This window comes from Melopsittacus undulatus, chromosome 1, assembly GCF_012275295.1.
Source record: "Melopsittacus undulatus isolate bMelUnd1 chromosome 1, bMelUnd1.mat.Z, whole genome shotgun sequence".
Classification (NCBI taxonomy): domain Eukaryota; kingdom Metazoa; phylum Chordata; class Aves; order Psittaciformes; family Psittaculidae; genus Melopsittacus; species Melopsittacus undulatus.
Genome location: NC_047527.1, coordinates 71,079,229 through 71,101,265, shown reverse-complemented (window position 1 = coordinate 71,101,265; position 22,037 = coordinate 71,079,229). Strand labels below are relative to the sequence as shown.

The 22,037-nt window shown below is 38.7% G+C and overlaps 1 protein-coding gene across 1 annotated transcript in view; it reads left to right on the top strand.

The window, feature by feature from the left end:
* IKZF1 (IKAROS family zinc finger 1) overlaps positions 1–17,715 on the top strand; it is a 67,264-nt gene extending 49,549 nt beyond the window's left edge. Inside the window, exons 6-9 of the mRNA XM_034068554.1 lie at positions 4,589–4,756; positions 6,712–6,837; positions 11,286–11,420; positions 15,603–17,715. Of these exons, the coding sequence (XP_033924445.1) occupies positions 4,589–4,756; positions 6,712–6,837; positions 11,286–11,420; positions 15,603–16,309 (1,136 nt within the window). The 3' untranslated portion in view covers positions 16,310–17,715. The remainder of the gene's footprint in view (positions 1–4,588; positions 4,757–6,711; positions 6,838–11,285; positions 11,421–15,602) is intronic.
* Positions 17,716–22,037: the final 4,322 nt, after the last annotated feature.

The following is a 22,037-nucleotide window of genomic DNA, read 5'->3' as shown; positions in this document are numbered from 1 at the left end:
TAGTGTAACATGCGTTAGCCATGCTGAGAAGCCATGCTGATGATAGCAATGCTGTTATATTGCCTACTTCAAAGTACTCTTCAATTTAATATGATAAATCCCTCTGTCAGGGAAGAGCAGATAATTATCTTTATTGGAAAAGCCACATCTAGTTCTCAGAAGAGAGGCTGCAGCCTACTTCCTAGATATAATAAAGTGCTTGTTGGTCTATTGTTTCCTTTTTTTTTTTTTTTAATTTAATGTTAATATGATCCTTTAAAAGTTGATAAATGTGTATGGAAAATGACTCGGACATGAGGCCTTTTAAACAGACCCATAGGCTTGATGAGGATGCTGTAGTAGTTTAAATAAAATATTGCAACTTAAAATGCATTTAGAGGTAGAAGTTTTTGTGCTTTTTTAAGAAGGCTCTTGTTTAATTAAAAGTATGCTGTTGCATTTGGAGGAGCTGTTTTGAGTCTCTGTGGATCAAAGGCAATGTTTGCACTAGGGCTGAATGGCCATTGTGGGGCATACCTGATTTTAGGGAAGCAGTGGGCAGAGCTGCCTTTGCTTCTAGTGCACTGACCGGTACCTGGCATGCTGAGTCTCTGGAGGATGAGCTGGGCTGCCTGTCCACCATGACAGCATCACCAGGGGCCAGCTCACTGGTTTCCCTAGCATAGACCTCCAGATGCACAAACACCCTACCTGGCAGAGGAGCTTATGTGCCTGCCAAGGGTGCTCAGGATGCTACCACACAAGAGCTGTCTCTCTAAGACTTCTCCACCCATTGCAGAGCCACCCCCTTGCCAATGGGACCTTCTTTTTAACCAAGGAACATTGTTAAAGGCTATAATGGAAGCACCCCGTGAGATGCACTTTGCTCAGCGGGATCCCCCTCTTTTACACTTAATAAAACTAAAGGGTGTGAAGTTACACCCCAGAGTCCTTCCACGGAAAGAAAGCCTTTGCTTTCCCTCCAGCCTTGTTGTCAGCTGCTCTCCTGAGCAGCCTCTTAGGCATTTTTTCAGGGCCTGGCAAGGGAGTGGAGGCTCAGAGCTAGTAGTTTAAATTAAAGGGATGTCATGGGGAAACTGTGGTGACTGCTTTTCCTTTCAGCTGCACTGTGAAAATTAAAGTAGAAATGGGATATACTATTACAGACATTTAACTGACTATGCCAAAGCCCATTTCAATACATGCCTGGTGAAGGCATAAGCCTCACAAATGAATTACTTTGCTGCTAATTCATGTAAAACCTGCATATGCAGTGAGGCTTCCTTAAATAAATATTTGATAAGTGAACAAAACTCTAGCATGCTAAAGTGCCAAAATAAAATGACTTCCTGACCTGATAAAAGGCATAATTACTTTAAATGAATACACCTGCCAAGTGCAGATATGCAGAGCAGCACCTGATATTTCTGTCCCCTCCTGTCTGCTAGCAGCTGTACAGCACTGACTGCTTCTTAGCACCTTACCTGTTGCTCCCATCTGTGGAGCAAATCCCACTCACAGATGCCTGACTCTTCTCACTCTCCTTCCCCAAAGCTTTCAGTACATTGATTTTCTCCAGCTTGCTGCTGTCTTGCTTGGTGTTCAGGAAAAAGATGATCTAGAAAGGACATAGAAATCCCCTTCTGCTCCTTGGTGCTGAGACCTCAGGGTATAGACTCAGGCTTTGCTTGCTCATTGTGCACATATGTATGTGCATAGTGTGCTTATGTATATGTGGGTATATATGTGTGTGTGCATAGGTATATATAGTTCCTCCTTACATGTACATGTCTTTAACTTGAGTAAGTCACCAATTAGTTCACTTATGTCTTGTTAGCTGGTTCTGAATGTCTCCAGTTTGTTTAGAAAACTAATGCCCAAACAAAACAAATCAAAGAGAAAAGAGCCATTCATGTCTCTGAGTTTTGGATGATTTTGTCATTATATTGTTTAAGAAATAATATTTCAATTAAGAGGATCAGTATTCTTCACTGAGTAAGTAGCCCAAGGCCCATGCTGCCACTAAGGCTTGAAAATCACTCCAGTGGTAGTTGATTCAGTTCAAGGCTCCCATTGCAGTTTTTGCTTCTTGGTCCATGTTAGTCTATAGTTACTCAACGTGTGCTGAAATTGGCCCAGGATAGATACGTGCTGCTCAGAACTGGCAACAAAATAGCACACAAAGCCAACTGTTTAAGTAAAAGATGCATAATTTTTTTTTCTCCCAATCCTTCCCATTTTGGGAGCATAGTGCCACAACCAGTAATTTTCCACCAGTGACCATCTCCATCCTAGTAGGGCTAGGAGCTTTCCTGGTCTCACAAGCCAGGCTTTTCCCTCCCAGGTAGATGGAGCATGGACAATCAAGTGCCAGTCAAGCTACACGTAGTTTTAGGATCTTGCAATGTTGGTGTCATTTTCCTTGCACAGCAATGTATGTGCAGGTTCTCTTACATTTGATCCATTACAGAACTGTATGTTCTGTAGAAATATTTGAAATGCAGCAGTCTCATTTGAAATGTTCCATCCGCCTGTCTTCTCCACACAATGCAAGATTTCACCCTGTAATAGCGAAAGCTGTAGGCTGGAGATAGATTTCAGTGTTACTTTGCTTTACATTTCATTCCTGGAGTACTTCTACGATCCTTGTTTTCTCCTTGTACGCTCCTCTGAGTAAAAATAACAGAAGTGAATGCTCAAAAAGCTCTTTAGTAAGAATTAAGCATTTCTTCTGAATTTGTGTCCCCCATGACAAACTGATTTCTTCAGTACTGTTTCAGTCCATTTCTGAAAAATACCTTCCACACTGAGTAACTGGCTCAAAGAATAAGTGGTAAAGCAGAAAATCTCTTACCCATTTTCTTTTTCCCCTAACAACTACTGTGCATGGCTTACGAAGTACACTGCAAAATCTATAAGGCTCATTCTGGCATTTTTGTGGGCCACCCCAGTTGAACCAGTTTCAGGTATAATTTTGGTGAATACAGCTACTTGATGGACAAAGAAAGTGAGCTCATTTGGCTTGACAGGGGCTATGCTGACCTGCTTGCAGCTATTTGACCAATGGTAATATCTTGCTGTAAAGCAGATTACTTTTATTGTTTGCTGAATGCTACATCTACCAGCCCTGAGGGTTGAGTTTACAGATTTTTGGGTTATTACTGTGCTGCTGTCTAATTGATTTTCAGCTGTTCTACTGCATTACCCAAGAGCCAGAAATTATCATGCTGCATATATATCATGTATGGACACGCAAGTTGGTCCTAGGTGTGCAAAATAATACATGATAGTTAAGTGAGAAAGGGAAAGAAACTGTTTAACTTGCATTTATTTTTATATATATTTTAACTTCAGCACTGAAATTTTAAATTCAATATTACTGTTATATAAAGAAAATCAAAAGAATAGGTCATCTCTGGGCTATTTCTAATACCGACAGTGTGGCATAATTACTAGATCAGATTACATTTATGGCTAAGAGAAACAGAGTTCAGCAAATGAGTTTCAAAGGCTAATTTGACTAAGTCGAGGGCTACAGAGAAATGGGCATGCAGGAGGAGTTCCTGCTGATAGAATACTCTCATATATGAATTTTCCTTTACTCCTACCTGGTACAACTGGAAACATTTTATTTCCCACTGACTTAAGAAAAGGCTTCAAATATCTTAAATTCAAAAAACAAAAAACCCAAAACAAAACAGCTAAGTGAATAAATGAACATACTGATTTTAAACAGCACTAAAAAGCAACTGCCATGCTAGTTTTTGCAAAGGCTAGTTGATTCGTTTCCTTAATAGCAGGCACCAGTTTAGACAAATCAAGGCTGTGTCTCCAAGTTTTATCCCATGTCCACTCAAACTATAGACTAGCAGAGGCCATTTGTGCAGCTCCTCTGCTCATACCTGGCCTAGAAGGGCTGGGACTTTAGCATGGAAGTACAGAGCTTCCTTTGCACTGTCTTAACTTATGTGATTTTACTCTCTCTCTTTCTTTCTCTTTCTCTGTCTCCTTCCTGATTTGGCTGCTTAGGGACAGACAGGTAATGGAGAAGAAATTGAAAGGGAAAATACAGGGAAAATGTAAATGAAAAGAAGTTATTATAACTGTTATAATGAAGTGCCTTTCATTTAAATATAAGAATGTAACGCTGAAATGAACTTGTGATCCTGAAATGCATTTTTAATGAGTTTCCTTTTTATTTTGCTGCTTCAGTGGCATATTTTAAAGACCCTTTGAAAAAAGCCACATTAAAAACCCCACCAAATGCCACAACATGCAAAATTGGATATTGGTTTATTCCAAAACTGCTGATCAGGAAGAGTGGCTCTTCAACACAAAATGTTGCAGTCACTTTATTTAAATGAGTTTGAATTTGCATTGTGATGTGCCATTCTGATTTAGAAAAAAAAAATTAGATTTTCAGATCAAATTGACCCAGCCAGTGAAGCATTAAGAAACTGGCAGGTTTAGTCTGAAAGCCTCATGTTATATCAAACCTGCAGCCGGTGGAAGTCACAGAGCAGCAGTGAGAAAACAACTTTCTCACTGAAATCTTTCTCGTTACTGCTAAGATTTTTTGTTCTCACATATTTTATCCTTCCCCCTGTAGGAGAACGCCCTTTCCAGTGCAATCAGTGTGGAGCATCCTTTACGCAGAAGGGCAACCTTCTGCGCCACATAAAGTTGCATTCAGGTGAAAAGCCCTTCAAGTGTCACCTGTGTAACTATGCCTGCCGTCGCAGGGATGCCCTTACAGGACACCTGAGGACTCACTCGGGTAAGTGAAGGTGTAGGACCATCCATGGACACTCATCACTGTACCCACTGAGAAGACAGAGGCGTTTGTGACCCCCAAGACTGAAAGGTCTTCTCACCCTGGTGAGGCGAGTAGCCCTATGTTGGGGTTAACCAAGCTGTGAGCTGGCCACAGTGTTTTAGTAGCAAAGAAATGACTAAACACATCTCATTCTCATGATCATGTTTCTTTTCCCATACTTCTTAGCTGATTAAAAGTTTCTGTATTTGGGTTTCATCTTACAAGCCGCATGTGAGTAATCCATTTCATGGAACTACGAACATGAATTAAAACTGATGGACTGGTTTAGGGTTTGGGTGGCATTTATCAGCATATAGAGATAATGTAAGTTCTAAACAGAGTAGGTTTCAAGTCACAAAGTCTCAAAAGCCTCCAGTCTGGTAGTCATTCTTGACCTAAGGAGTGAATACCACCTACAGCATTTAGCAGCAGTTATTTGTTACACCTTGTTATTGCAACTACTTTGAAAGAGAAAGAACAGGGAGGAGGGAGAGGGTGGGAGAGAGAAAGATAATAATCTTCAAAAAAAGAGGACTCTCAGAGTTTTTCAGTGTTCTTTCTCAACAGTATATTGAATAAATATTTTTTAACAGCTGCACTTTTCCGTTACCATGCACCTTTCATTGCTTGACAGAAGCCATAGTCATACACCTTCTGTGAAGGAAAACCAATTTAGTGCCTTCAAAGTGCCTTTAAAAGCAGAGTGTTGTCTCATCTAGTTTCCCGAGCTAGGCTGGAAATGCAAATTGCTATTTGGATAGACCTTCAAAACACAATGCTGGAACTGACAGTGGTAACTTTACTTGTGAAATTGACTTTGGGACTAAGTTCTGTGTATCAGAAGGGGAGCTCTCACAGTGACATTTCTGTGTTGCACAAAACTAAGGAAATTCTTCTCTAGAGCACACATTAAATAATAAGACCCTAGTGTTGGTCCCAGATGTCCAAAATAATTTACCACTTCTCCTGTCCAGCCCTGACCCAACTCAGGAAAACGTATTTTTTAAAATACTACTTTGCTTCTCTCCTTATTGTTACTGATTTTCATTGCTGCACAATTTTAAACATAATCTTTCACACATGAAATTACACCTAGACACTTTCAGCAAACTAAAGATTTGGTAACTAAAGAGGCAATGCATGAGCCATAGATTGTGATTAGTTCTTGCAATTGACAATTTGATATCAATACATTATAAAGTAACTTGGGTGTCTGAGTCTGATTTAAACTTGAGAATTTGTAAGTGGAATTCGAAAGTTAAGCTGTGTAACCATCTAAAACTGTGGAAGCACATATGAGGTGACGGTCTTGTCATGCTAAGAGAGAAAATTCAGGTCCACAAGTCTATGGAACTGTATTGTTACTGCGAAATTCCTGTAACTACCTACGTCTGGATTGGTGTAGTCCAGAAAATGTTTTGTCATACCATGTCTCTTGAATTTACAGAAGCAGAAATCTAACATTGTCTTAAAAAGGATGAACTGATTTGTGGCTACATCAGAATTGACCTCCAGTCATGGGCAGGTGTCTCTACCTACGCTGTCAGTTCCCCAACGGCAGTTTCTGTGGGAGCTAGGCACTACAGCAACTATACTCAGACTTTTGAAGGTGTCTCAGTTTCTACTTTGTGCAGATGCCATTTTTGAAGGTTTAATGTCTCACTCTTTATCTGATGTGAATCATCTAAAATCAGCTTACAGCACCCACAGAAATGGCCTGTTGATATGAAGATAATCAGCTAGTTTTCCATTAGTTTGGGTTTAAGTTTTTAAGTTTTGGGTTGGGGTTTGTTTTTTAACAAAATCTTCCTTCAGTTCATCACAGCATGGGGTTTAATTTTTCCTGTTCTTCTTACGTTATTAGTAGACTGTTGAATACCTCAGCTGAATCCCTCCATTGATTGTGTTTTTTGCAGTTGGCAAACCTCATAAATGTGGATACTGTGGTCGCAGCTATAAGCAGCGCAGTTCTTTGGAAGAACATAAAGAACGCTGTCATAACTACCTGCAAACCATGAATATCTCGAGCAGCCTTTATTCAGGTAATGAACGTGCCCATTTGGGGGTTAACTCTGCCCTGTCATATACACAGAAAGTGCAAAAAGAACAGTACTATTTTGGGCATCATTTGCATTGGGGAGGCACACACCCACCCCATATGTATGATATTGCATTTGGATTTATTCTATATTTGATAAATATTTGGCTGTTGTCTCATTTTTGTTTAGCTCAAACAAAAAGCCAAAGTAAAACTCAGGTGTGTAGCAAAACACTTGCAAGACATGGAAAATTTCAGTTCACCATCTCAAGACAGTATGACCACATCATCTCACCACCTATCTCTTTTGCCCTGAGTCCTGTATTGCAGTACTCCTGTGGATGTATTCTTAATAAAGGCTTAATATTGGTGTTCTGGGTAGGGCTGCAGAAGGTTCCACACTGCACATCTTCTGCCCTTCCCTGGCACAGCTTAAAGGGCTTACTTGACCACTGATACCAACTCATCTAATAAGGATGAGCCATCTGTCTCTGATCCCACTTTTCCAAGCATGAGGACATGAAGCCAGAGGCATTTAATATAGTTTGTCTGTCTGAGACAATCCAGAAAGGCTAATAATTTGTTGACAGATTTCTTCCCAACCTCCTTTTTAAAAGAAAACTGGGGGATGTGATGGACTGTTGTGCTTCTCTGAGAGATCAGCCTTATGATGAAGGTAAAGTCCATTTATCAAAGAATATCCAACCTAAAACTATGCCGAGAAATACAGCAACAGGTATTGGGGTTTGGATTAGTTTTTAACAGAGGTCCTAAAGTTCTATCTGGAATTGATTGCAGTAAATAACCATACAAAATCCCCTTGCATGTGCAGTTTTAGATAGAGAATATAAGATCCATCTCCTGTAGTAGAGTTTCAGCCCACCCAGTAAGTTACACTTCTTGCATACCCTTTTCATCTTGTCTGTATATGTTATTTGGCTTTTCAAATTATGAAAATGAAAGGTTGCCTCTGACCTATTTGCAATAATGCCTCATTTAATATTTTATATCTGAACAGAACCTGAATATGTTTTTACATGCTATCAAATAATGTTAAGTATATGCACATAATGATAGCAGCAAATACAGCTGAGATGCTTCTAGCAAACAGCATGTTAGAGCAGCATCCCTTCTAATTTTATTGAGGGGCTGGAGAATGTATGTATAAATAGAAAAGCTCAATGTAATACACATTAGGCGACAATACTTATTCCTCAAAGAGGTGATAGGATTTGGAAGCAAATATTCTGTGTTGGCATTTGAATTTTAAGTGTCTGGCACATGGATTTGAATGCCTGCACACAGAACATGAATATCTGTGTGAATGAGTAGCTAAACTACTACTAAAATCTTAGTAAGCAAAAATGTCCAGATGAAACTGATGTCAGGAATCGTAAACTTTGATGAGGAATAATACCATTATAGAGATGGACTTTTGTTTATAGCGAATCATGACAGGAGAGTTTACACTGACTTAGGACTAATATCTCAGTGGAATGAAAACTTGTGGAATTCATGAGTGCTTTGGAAGAATTACTTTTTCTTTGCATATACTGAAAGTATTATATAAACCCATATTTAATATAATAGGAGTGCTTTTTCAAATTAGAAAAAAAAACCCAACAAACCAAATAGAGGATTAGCTTCAGGGTTTAGACCTTATATCCAGCCAAAAACTTCACTCTTAAATTGAGTTCTCAGAACTTACATATCAATGTTTGTGTATCTAAAAGAGAAAACTTTCCTGCATTTTTCCTAGTATTTTTCATTCTAACCTATTCTGCTTCACTACAAACATAACATTTTACCATTTTGCCATTTTACATTATTTCCCTAATAAACTCAAAGATGAAAATGTACAAATGAAACAGTTGAGAACGAGTGGGTGTCTTTCTGGAATTTTTAGTGCATTCTACATTATATCTAGAAAACCAAATAGCTGTACTACCACTTTTCTTATAATGTTTCAGGGTGCAATATAGAGCTATGAGAGTCAAAATTCAGGCCCTTCAGACTCAAAAAAGTTTATACAACAATCTGCTAGAACATCTGATTTGATATTCTGCTAGATTGGGGTTACTTTGTACAGCATTTTTAAAATACTCTGTGCAGTGTACTTAGAAAAATTATCAATTGAAAGGACCTGAACTGATAGAAGCTTTTCATCAGCTTTTAAATCTAAGAAATATAATTGATATATTATAAAGTACTTCAGTAAGGGAAAGATCCAGTGAAGAGAGTAAGGAGGGGAGCAAGAGATTATTCGTATTTTAACTCTTGTTTGCTTTCTTTAAGATAAGAGGTTCATCATGAAATTAGGAACCTGCTGAATTTAAAGCCAAGATTCTTATTTTAAAGGACTAGAATCTCATTGTCTATGTGAAGCTCTTCTCTTATGGGTATTATTTGGAGTTTTGCATTTGAGTTGAATGGAAGTGTGCTGAAGTCTTACCAGGACTATATAAAATAACAGAAGACGTAGTTTATGAAGTTTAAAAAGGGTCAATTATAATTCTTCATTCACTTGCGGATTTTTGATTGAAAATATAGAATGATATTTTTTTTCAGTTCGTAGACATTAAAATACAGAAAAATAGTTATCAGGTTGGTAGCAAATTTCAGGGGGGTTCAGTTGCAAAGCCTTGAAATTAGTATGTAATTTTTACTCTTATATATAGCAGTTTTTAAAGTTTGAGAGTTGAATACACAACTTACCTTCTCTCAAATTGATTAGAAATGGAACGTTATTATATCCTAAACAGATATTTCTTGATCATTTCTACTTTTAACTAGCAATTCAATTGTTTGTTTTGCTGTTGAACAAGCTGGTGTAAAACATTCTCTGTCTTTTCCTGACCTGGTATCTGGAAGTCTTAGCCAGCACAAGATGCTGGCATGTGCTTGCTCAGTGATGACTAGGCACCACCGATGTCCTTTACTCTTCTTCAACTTCATGATCAAATTCTGCTCATATCTTACATTTGTCACAGTCTTCAGTATCTTATGGGATTTGGACATAATTTCATGAGACCTACTGTCACTGTCACTGCAGTATGTGTTACTGCAGCAGGGACTCAAGAATCAGTTGTGTACTCTTCAGTTTGGTATTGTAGAGAGTTGTTGTCTAGGACAATTCACTTGCTCCTTCTAATTATCCACCAGACCCTGATTTTGCATCTTTCAGGAACAATGAAACTTTCACAATCATCCTTTTATGGTAGTGGTATATTGCCAAAATAATATTGCATAGGAACAGCATGTTCTCCACTACTGAGAAACACCCAAGTGCCAGAGTAACAGATTCTGTGAGCCGGTAAACCCAGTGATAAAACAAATTCTCAGTAGGCACAGAAGGCAAAAGGTAGCAGAGTGGTACACCTAATTGAAACAGCTTGCAGAACCGAAGTCTAAAAGTCATCTTTTGCATCTCCCTTTAATAACAGCTAATTAGTTCAGGAAAAAATACCTGTATCCCAGTATCAGGTAAAAGTAAAGTTAACCCCTTTCTCTCCTGTCTCTGACCTCTCTTGTCAACTCATCCCTCCTCCTCTTCCCCCAAAACAAAAACAAAACAAAACAAAATAGTTAATCAGTTGCGTTGTGATCTTGCTGCATGTCATTTTTCCTTCCTTCCTGATGTTGGAAGTCAGAAATACCTTTCCATCATAGTCATTGCTTTGACAATGCATTTTCATACATCCCTTCCCTTTCTGCAAGAAAGTACTGAAGTAAAACATAGAGAAAGTGAAATAGTCTCCTTTTCTTTGAGCCTTACAGCTGAGCTCCTTTCTAATTCATTAGTGTCACAGCAGCAGCAGGAGGTTGAGAAACAGATTTGAGTATTGGATATCAGTGTTCCCCTAGAGATGTGACTTTAGCAGCTTAAATTGTCATTTAAAGGCTAAAACTTCATCAATGAAGTATAGAAATATTTACCAGGGAATAAGAAGAGGGTGGGGAGAAGAGCTGGTGTTGCTTGCAAATGAATCTTCTGCTGGAGATGAGAAGTTTGTCCCTTTTTCTTGCTGAAAAAACAACGATTATACAGGCATTTCCACTGAGAAAGATGCAGATGGTGGGAGTGAGAGCAGGAGGATGAAAAGATCAACTCCTTTATGTTCAGCATAATGTTAGGACCTCACTTATTCACAGAAATGAAGAGTGCCTCTAGAACAAGGGTGGAGGGATCACATTGCCTACAGGCAGATGCCTTGTAGTTGCAATCTCATTTCTGTATCCTAAAGGAGGGAAACATAAACATGTACATAGATTGATCAGCATGAGGGACTTTGTTAACAAGAGTCATAATCATTCTATGTCTGCAGTGGTGAGCTTCTCCTTCCAGTTGGTTGTGAGCTTAAAGACATTAGCTGAGAAACAATGACCTGAAGACAATAGTTCCATTAAAATGGAACAAGCGTGCCTAACCCTTCTGATGTCATTTAATTTCAGTCATAAAAGAGGATACTAACCAGAATGAAATGGCTGAAGACCTGTGCAAGATAGGGTCAGAAAGATCCCTCGTGCTGGATAGACTAGCAAGTAACGTCGCCAAACGTAAGAGCTCTATGCCTCAGAAATTTATTGGTAAGAGTTAAACGTTTGCTGTCTCCTAAAAAATCAAACAAAACCAAAAACCATCTCACAAGATTTTAACTTTCACTTTATGATTTTAATTTTACTTGTTTTACCAAGTTAGCTATATCTACGGAAGCAAATACGGAGATGTGTTGGGGTAAAAAAAACCAAACCAGACCAAACCAAACCAAAACAAACTTCTCCAGCATACATTTCTGCATGTTTAATTTTGCACATCTGGAGATTGATTTTAAGTCTGTTTTCCCAACTTTTGCTAATGCTTATGAACCAGATCGCTACAAGATCTGGACAGACTCCTGAAGTTGCTTTAAGAAGCTGCAGATAGGAGTAAATGTTTCATATTGGGAAAGCATTTGACCACACTTTCAGGATTATTTTATTAACATCTTGGATGACATTCAGATCTGGGCATATTGGTGTTTATGAAAGTATCTGTAAGTACATAGGCTGGATAATATTATTCATCCCTTCATAAAGTCTGTATACTTTATTTTTACAGCCCAAAATAATCATGGAAACAAATAAAACCAGGTCTGAGAATAATACCTGAAAGACCTTTGGGTACATTCAATAAATAATGCAAAAACTTCATGGCCTTTTTACACCTAGTAGTTTTTGTCTTAACAGTGAAAAAAAAAAAAAAAGGAGGCTACACATATATTGTTGTGTTCCAAATAGTGGTCATATGAGTTTTATGTGACACACAGTATTTTGTCAGTTATGTAGAGTCAGTCTTACCTAAATAAAAGCATGGGAGATCAGAGGACATCTACTTATATCTAGTCAGATTCTTTTATAATTCTCTGCATGTTTATATATAATATACCATAGGAGACAATTAGAGAAAATGGAAGTTTTTGAAACAAAACACATGTGAAGAAGGTCTTCAGTCAAAAGTCAAGGCCAAAAAAGACTAGTTTATTGAACAGAAATACCAAATAAACCTTTTTAAATAAGAACACAAGGGTGAAAGGAAAATTAGTATTTCTGAGACAAGGAAAGGGGATGTTGCATATCAGGAGGTGCAACAGAAGGTTTGAAATGAAAGTTCAAGTTTTTTTTAAAGTCCAAAGGCAACAATTGCAGGAGGTAGTCAAAGTTAAGAAATACTTATGCTTCTTGAAGAACTTAAGTTGTAGTAGAGGTAGTTACCAAAAATATATCAACTACACAAGGCAAACCTGATTAATTTAGACACCCTAGTACCTGACTGCATTGGGCAAAATACTAATTCTATGAAAGCTTCAGAAAGACTAGAAGTATTAAAATTTAAAAGGTGATAGCAAATATCTTATATGCGATGTATCTGTGGGTGTGGACTAGCATTTTTGTTCTCCTTTTCTCCCTTCACCCTGAGGAACAGTAAAGACAGAGTTTAGCTACGAGTTTTAGGAGGGCAGAGTTTCCTGTCAGTTATTCAGGGTGCGGTGTAGGAAGACAACCTACTGGCAGCAGATATTTATGGAAATTTGCTAAATTTCAAAAGGATGAACTCTTCTGACAAGAAAATACCCCCCAAATCCTTTCCTTTCCAATCCTCACCTGCTGCTTCTTGTAATAGGTACATTCCTGATTAATACAAGGTTGGGCTGGATAGTCAGGAGAGCTCTTGTGTAATAAAACATGTTTATTGCTCCTGTAGATCACTGTGTCATCCCAAATCCCATGCTGAATTCCAGGGAGAAGGAGCAAATGGCACCCTTTGCATAAGGGAAAGATGATCTGCTGCTTCACTCTTTTTTCTCAAGGCTAAATTCATTACCTTTCAAAACAGAGATTGTACACCAAATTAAGCCAGTTATCTGTAAAATTCTCTATGTATTCCAAACTGGAGTAGCTCCCAGACCTGAAAGCAGAATTGTGCCATCCAAACTAGAGAGTGAGAGCTGAAGGTGAGGTTGATGCATACTTGTCGTGTGTAAACAAAAGGCAGTAAAGTGAGGTTAAAAGAATGAAAAAAAATGCACTGAGTGCATTTTTACAGTTTGGTACCTGCTGCAGATCCATGAGCAGTGCAAAGCTTGAAGTGCATCAAACCATTAGCAGTTTAATTTACTTATGCTCTAATAACCACAGAAATGAGCTATTATTTTTAATGAGTACAAGTATTACCTGCATTGCCCAGATATAGAATGATACCTGCCTACCTCAAGTTTGTCTCTGCTTCAGACACTGCTTGGAAACAATTTCTCTTATGAGCACTTAACCCTCTTAGTCTAACCACCAACTAGTTAGGCTACATAAAGCAAAGACTACCCAAGAAACAGCTATTAAAATCATGCCTTCTGGATGCCCAAAATTTTGTGCATAATGAAGACCAGTCTTACTTCTCAGGGGTATACAGTGCCCATGTGATATAAATGATTTTGACCTCATTTTTAACTCCTTGAGTCAAGGGTATACATTCATATTAGCAGGTTTTCTATATTTAATTCAAGAGTCTTTCACAATGCCTATTTTGAATCTTAAGCCTCAAACTCAGCCTGAAGACTGTAGCAGCAGAAAGGATAAATCTGGAAGAAAAGAGAATGCACCCCCATAGAGTGGTGCTCACATTGGCAGAATAATAGGGAAAGGAAACAAGAGGAAGTAGAAGCTTGTGCAGCACACCTAGAAGGTGTCTGTACCCTACATCCCTTGTAGGAACTTACAAAATGCTCAGTGTTTCTTTCTCTGCTTGCAGAGCATGGACAAACTATTATGAAACCATATCTTGTGGGAAATGTAGACAGCAGGAATTTCTACACTTCAGCCCCATCATTGCAATAGGGTCATGCTAGATGCTTTCCAAACTCTTCACTGACTTTGAATAGTGAACTTGACTAGAATCTGGGTGGGTAATTCTTGTTAACTTACTTTGCAGGTCTTTTGGTAAACTTTCCATGCTTCTGTTAGCATTTATTTTAGACAAATTAGGACTTTCCAAGGCCAGTAATGTCATTCTGATTAGGAAATTGTGACAGCCCCTCATAGAGATGTTTGTGGTTTTCAGTGGATTTCCCAAGATCTGCAGGGCTAGGAAATCCATCCAGACTGTAAACAAACTGTTATTGATAGTTCCTAGGAATCTGTGGGAATTTTTTATCCCTTTGCATTTTTATAAATTTATTAGGGGCCTGAAAAGAATACTGATGCTTTACACCATTTGATAAGACTCTTCAGGTTCATAAAATCGACATCTGTGCATTTAAACAGTTTCTTCCACTCCTAAATTTTACCTTCTATGTTTTGCTTACTCCTACCTGTCCTGGAATCTTGAGAAATAGTAGTAAAACTCAGCATTCAAAACTGGGGAATCCAGCTAGAGATACATAAGTGCAGTCTGATTTTTAAAAGTTAGAGTCCCCCCTTATATTCGGCATTCCAAATCAGAGTTGAAGTTACAAGTAAGAAGTAATCTTGCTCTGTATAGGGCTTTTTAGCTCCTAGGAAAAATATATTCCAACTACAAATGCTCTTAATTTTTTTCCATGGTTCTTGGCTGCTCCTGTACATAACAACTCTTTGACACCACAAAATTTCTAGAAACATAAGTAGCTTCTGGTAATGTGTCTGCCATGGCTTATTTAAACAACAAGGTGGGAAAGAGGAGAAATTGAAAAGTTAAGATTTTGTTAATTTTTGTCCAAAATGACATATAATCACATGGCCAGTGTGGGTTATTTGTAAGAAACTGAAGGTCTAAAACTAAAACATATGATTTCCACTAAAAAATTGTGATATCTGGGGGCAAAGATTGACAATGTGCTTCATGCTCTGCAGCATGAAAGCCAGGCTGGCTGTAACTGTGCTTGTCTTCACTGTCTTCACTAACCACAAAGGCCTGCCTCAGTTCACTGTAGGAGGTAGATGAAGGAGTCCAGTTTAAAGGAGAAAGAGAGCATGGAGCACTCAATCTTTAGCTCCCATGAGTTTCCATATAATTAGTTCCAGGATCTTATTTAATCCATTTGCTTTTCCAGAGATCCCAGATGATTTTGTAGGTTAAAACAAAAGAAAAAAGCACCAACCAACCATTTTTCTGACCAGCTGTATTAAAGGACTATGAACACCTCAGGTGGTATTTGACCAATTCTTTTCTTCCATGTTGCTGTTCTATTAAACTGTGATGTTTGGTTCCTTGATTATGTAGAAATCAACCCTCTAACTCCTGGCTGGTTTTCACTACAGGTGAGAAATGTCTGCCTGATCTTCCATACGATGCCACCACCAACTATGAGAAGGAGAATGAGATTATGCAGACACATGTTATAGACCAGGCCATTAATAATGCCATCAGTTACTTGGGGGCAGAATCTTTGCGTCCCCTTGTTCAGACACCACCAGGTAGTTCTGAAATGGTGCCCGTTATCAGCCCCATGTATCAGCTCCACAAACCACTTGGGGACAATCAGGCTCGCTCCAACCATACATCTCAGGACAGCGCAGTGGAAAACTTGTTGCTGCTTTCCAAAGCCAAATCTGTCTCTTCTGAACGAGATGCCTCTCCCAGCAACAGCTGCCAAGACTCAACAGATACAGAGAGCAATAATGAGGAACGCAGTGGTTTAATCTACCTGACAAACCACATAGGTGCCCATGCAAGAAATGGCATCTCTATAAAAGAAGAAAACAGGCAATATGATGTCTTGAGGGCAGGTACTGACAATTCCCAGGATGCTTTCAAAGTGATCAGCAGCAATGGGGAGCAAGTGAAAGTTTACAAGTGCGAACACTGTCGAGTCCTTTTCTTGGATCACGTGATGTATACGATTCATATGGGTTGCCACGGGTTCCGTGATCCTTTTGAATGCAACATGTGTGGCTACCATAGCCAGGACAGGTACGAATTCTCTTCCCACATAACTCGAGGGGAGCACCGTTTCCACATGAGTTAAAATTCCTCCGTCACAGATCTAGCCTCAACAGCTGCTTTACTGGAGCTGCACGAGCCACGACAGCAGCAAAGCACAAGTCAGCTGGACTGTAAAAGTGATGAAAGAATCAGAAGTTCAGCTATCTTCTCCCACGAGAAAAGTTTTCTTTTTGGTAGCATGCATTGCATCTCAGTTTTCTAAAATGAGTACTAAAGTTTTTACTGAAAATGTTTGATCACCAAAAACCTTTAGTAATTTAAATAGGAGCTTTTGTAGTCACATAGCTGAAAGCCCTTCCCTTAACTGATGCTTCTTGCAAACCTCCCTTGCCAAAAGTGTTAACCATGTGCAGGATGCACTATGCCAACAAGGACACAACAGGCAGGAATGGCCAAGCTTTCTCAACACCCTGAGCGTAGGTCTCTTACACCAGATATATGGGTTTGTTTTTTTTTTTTACTTCCTGCTATTATTTGACTCTTTTGGGAAGATTAAACTCAACTGAAGATGGAGGTGCCCACCTCAGATGACTTCACAGACAGCTGGGGTGGGATGGAACCCTCCAGCCAGAGGGTTCTGAGTTGCTTTGGTGGTAAATATAGAATGTTTCCATCTGCAAGGGTGCTGCCTTGTTTGTGTCACTGGGCAGGCAAGTAGGTATGTGAAAAATAGAAGGAACACCCTTGTAATATACTCTGTGAAGTATGAACTGCATTTAATGTATAGAAAAAGGGTATTGTTGGCTCTTCTTTTAATACATGTTTTATCTCCCTACCCAATAAAACCCCACTTTTCATTAGAGCAGCCCCTCTTCTCTCTGCATAAACAAGTTACAATGTATTTAATTGTTCTTTCTCTTTTAAGTTTTAGCTATTTAGAAAAGTATGATGTACAGTTGAGAAAAGCACTAGCTAGAAATATGTGTGGGGAAAGTCTCCTTATGCACATTTTTCATCTTTTTAAAATGCCTGAAAAATATCCAAATGTCTCTCTCTCACATACAGAAAAAAAACCCTATTTTGCTTGCACAGATGTCCTCTTGTAGATTCTGTGGCCCTCCTCCTAAGTGTTGCACTTAATTATTTCTAAAGCACTGACCTGAATTAAATCAGCCAGTCAAAATTTGTAGCCTTCTCCTTACTTCCTGGCGCATGCTGTTTAATGAAGGACCAAGCCCCACAAAAGTGCTGAGAACCTTGGCTTCCTGTTCAACAAATCATTTCACCATGTGCTTTAAGTTACTTTTGCCTCAATGGAACAAATCTTAAGGTTAAATAAAGAAGTGTTTTACTGAATGGAGACCAGAGGCTGCAGCACTTGCGGAGTGTAGTCAAGTCCACCACTCCATGGTGGGTTCTGCTACAGGCACTGTAACTTCAGTTAGAATAAAAATTTCTAACTTTAAGAACACAAGATTTTAACCCCAAGCACAGTTGATATAAAAAATACCTTTTTAAAAGGCTTTTACTTCCTCTTCCAAATAGTTCATTCCTTTCCCTGAGCACCCTCATACTTTAAGACTGGACAGAAAAGAAATTTTTGCAGCTGCCTAAAAATCTGTCATTGGTGCTGCAATACTTCCTGAACAACATACATAAAAATAACCCATCTTATTAACTTAGTCTAGAAATACTTCCACTCTGCATAATAAATGGATATTCCGCAATAAACACAACTGTATAACCAACAAGACCAGCAGTCCTGTCATACAGGTCCATATTCTCTGTTCACAAGTGCATGCAAACATCTGTATTTATTATAAAAGAAAGAATTGTTGGAACCATGAATGCTTGTACCCCAGCCAATTTGAACTGATATGTGTAGCTATATTTGATATACACTTCCTATATATACAAACTATTACAGGCACACAGAGCTCCTTCTGCTTTCACTTTTGCAGGTGTAAGTCAGGGGCAACAACGCTGAAGTTAGAGGAAAGATACTGATGAAATAATGAATTACAAATACATGCTTTTACAGTCTCATGTCACAGCTTCTCATGCCAACTAAGACATTTACCTCAAATGGCACATGGGCACAGAAGTGTTTTTACACTTAAAAGTGCATGTGTGCATGCCTATCTCATAACTTTGCCACCAGATGTGAAGCCCTGTGTATGAGCATCTGTAGACTGATGCACGTACCCACAACGATGGAAGCAAGTTACTAGCACATTAGGTAGGCTGGTACATGCAGGATGACCAGTGACACCCCCTTCCACCCCCAAAATGAGTAGTGTAAACTACAGGCCCAAAGGTTGCCCTCTCTACTTCTATATTATAACTCAGTTGCCTTATGTGATGTTATTGCTTATCTCCTTCCAGCCTGAGACACTGTGCAGGGGGTGGGCATAGGAATTTGTGCCCCAGCTATGGTTTTATCATCAATGCCTGCTACACATTCAGCTTCAAGGCAGACTGTACCTGGCAATGAGGTATTACCAAATATTTTGTATAGGAATGATCTGAAGAGGACTATCAAGGGGGGAGCTTACAGTGATGAGTTCTATTTTATTTTATTTTATTTTATTTTATTTTATTTTATTTTATTTTATTTTATTTTATTTTGTTTTGTTTTATTTTTAATGAAGTTGAAATGGGTTCATTTTTTCATAGCTGGTAGGGTACAGTCAGCTGTTCTTATCCCTCTTCACTTTTAATTGATACCAACCAGCAAGAGACCAAATAATTTCCCAGTCCTGCTGCAAAGTCCCATCTGAAGCCAGATGTTGGCTGTACACAAATATTCCACTTCTTTTGCCCTTACACCTCTTTCCTACTGTTCTTAGGTTTAGGACATGGTATACCTCATGCCATAATATTTTTAACCCTTCATTTTAAGACACCCAAGCTATAAAGGGGAGGGGACAGAAGATTACTCAGGTGGTTTTGTTTCTTTGCTTTTACTAAAATCCAACACAAAAAAAGCCACGTTCATTAACTGTGTATGCAAGCATAGCTCCAGTGCAGTTTCAGGCTGCCTTGAACTTAGCTGTTAACTGTGATTTCTGATCACTGGGTAGGTTCACTGCCTTCACAACATCCTTGTGCACACACACACGTAGGGGTTTCTGTGTCACTTTTCTTGTCGACATGCACATGCCCTATCTGTGGTTTTATGTATCATCATTAATATTTTATATACATATGTACATGTATATATATCTAAAATGGTTCATATGACATGATAATACACTGTCAATCACAGTGGGTTTGTTTTCTGCGTCTGGAGTTTTCTTATTTATGCTATAACAGAATATGTTGATGTTGTATATTAAACAGTACAGTAGTATAAGTAAGTATATTAAGACACAGTTTATCAGAGGGCATAGTCTAAAGGCAGGAGCAAACAGCATTCTTTGTTCACGAAGGGGCATTTATACTTTTGCCATTTTTGTTGTTTGGGGGGGGGTTGCCTTTCTTTTTTTGCACAAAATCATCTTCAATTTCTTTAGAAACAAGTGTTTCAACAATTTTATTTATAACCATATGTAAGGCATGAAAAATAGATGTTTTGTGTGTGTGTACATCAAAACAAACTGTGCCCTCAGAAAACTAGTTTAGTGTAATCTCCCTTTTTCTCTGTTTTTCTTGCTATGGTGCAATACCCTGATATGATTTAGCTGAACCCTTAAATGAGTAAATATGGTGAATGGCTTTAAGTTTATCTCTGTTTTTAAAAAGTGAAAAGTACCTGCGTCCCATCCCTTCCTGAGACATCGCCTTTTCTAATAGAAAAGTTGTATTTACACATTTCTCTTCTTTTTTTGCTGTGATTTTATATTGTAACTTTGTTTTTCTTTGGGAGCATTGTATTTAAAAAAAAAAAAAAGAAAAGAGCAAATTTCATAAAATTTGGAAATGTTATTAAATTATGCCTGCAAAGTGAGGTGTATCTTTTAAGGCAAGAGAATATAGTGGAAAAAACAAATGCCAGAACGTTCTGTCACTCTCTTAGTGAGTGAAGAAGTTGTTTAGTACAGCTGGAGTCCCCATGTGAGTGTCTGTGCTGGTGAGTGTGTGTGTGTGGGGGCAATGTGTGGTGAGATATCCCATGGGCAGTCAGGGAGCACTGAGTACCAGGCACAGCCTCAGCCTCCACTGCCATGCCTATAGCCCACATCATGGTAAGCTCATCCTCACAGCTATTATCTGTGGCTACAAAAACCCACTCTGTGCCAGTCATCCTGCATTCACCAGCTATGTGAAGTGGCCTTGCTTAGCCAGCTCCAGCTGTAGACCAAGTCCTACCAAATTCAATGCCTTATGGCCACAGAGATGATCAGGGGTCTGGAGCACATCTCCTGTGAAGACAGGCTGAGAGAGCTGGGCTTGTTCAGCCTTGAGAAGAGAAGGCTCCAGGGAGACCGTAGAGCATCTTCCAGTACCTTAAGGGGGCCTACAAGAAATCTGGAGAGGGACTTTTTATGGGGATATGTAGAGACAGGACAAGGTTCAACGGCTTCAATCTGAAAGAATAGATTTAAATAAGATATTAGGAATAAATTCTGTACTGTGAGAGTGGTGAAGCACTGAAAAAGGTTTCCCAGAGAAGCTGTGGTTGACCCATCCCTGGAAATGTTCAAGGTCAGGCTGGACGAGGCATGGAGCAACCTGGTCTAGTGTGAGGCATCCCTGCTCATGGCAGGGGGGTTGGAACTAGATAATCCCTTCCAGCCCAAACCATTCTATGATTCTGTGATTCTATATTGGCTGCTCCTACCCAGCACATCCTTGGCCACAAAACACACAGCTCCTGCAGGCAGCTGACTTTGAGGAGGTTGCTTCTCTTCCAGACCTCTCATCTTACTCTTGCCTCTCACCAGCCAGCCAAAGTCATTACAGAATACAATTACTTCTGCATGTAGAGTCATGGTAATTCAAAATAAAACACTGAGAAATTATTTCTACTATTTGCCATAACAAAGGTGATTTCTCTGCAGGTGTCCCTGTTTTCTTCAGATTCCAGCACAGTAAATTTCACATCACATATTTAATGCAAAAAAGAATCATTCTTTTGCATAGAAAAAGCACCGTTTAGAAAGTTTTAGGAATATTTCCATTTGTAAAGCTGTATTATTATGAACAAAATGAGATTAAAAAAAACAAACATGGCTTTTAATGGTATTGCAATCAGTTCTCTCGGAGGTTCCCAAAGCCTAAATTTTCTTTATGTTACTGTGATGAGGTTTCATCATAAGCTATCACTACTTTTCTATAAGAAAGAACTTTTAAGAATCCTAATTTTTTTGTTCATCATAGCTGATTCTCAGTAAATGAAATGAAAGACAAATTTCTGTTGCAGGTGGATTCCTCTGCAAAGTAAATATGATCTATTAAATAATTAATAATAGTAGTAATAATTAAAATTAGCATCATCATCACAAAAATAAACCAAATGTAATAGTCTCAATCGATGTTATTAAGTCCTTCAACCAAAGTAGAGACATCCACAGTTTTAAATGCAAGTTTGTGTACCTAAAAATCTATTCTGGGTACCTATTTATAAAGTTTAAAAGACTTTCTTAAAATCATCATGTTTATATATTTTTCCTACTGCAATAGCTTGATTAAATGACATCAGAAATGGTGGTAGGCGACGAGATACAAATCGTTATACAGACACAAACATACAACTAGCAGGGATGAGCGTTTTCAGCCTCAAGTCCCCAGGCAGGCTTCCCAATCCATATACAAGCATCTAAACACCAAAACAGTATTACCATGTGCTCAGCAGCCTTTCTGTAGTC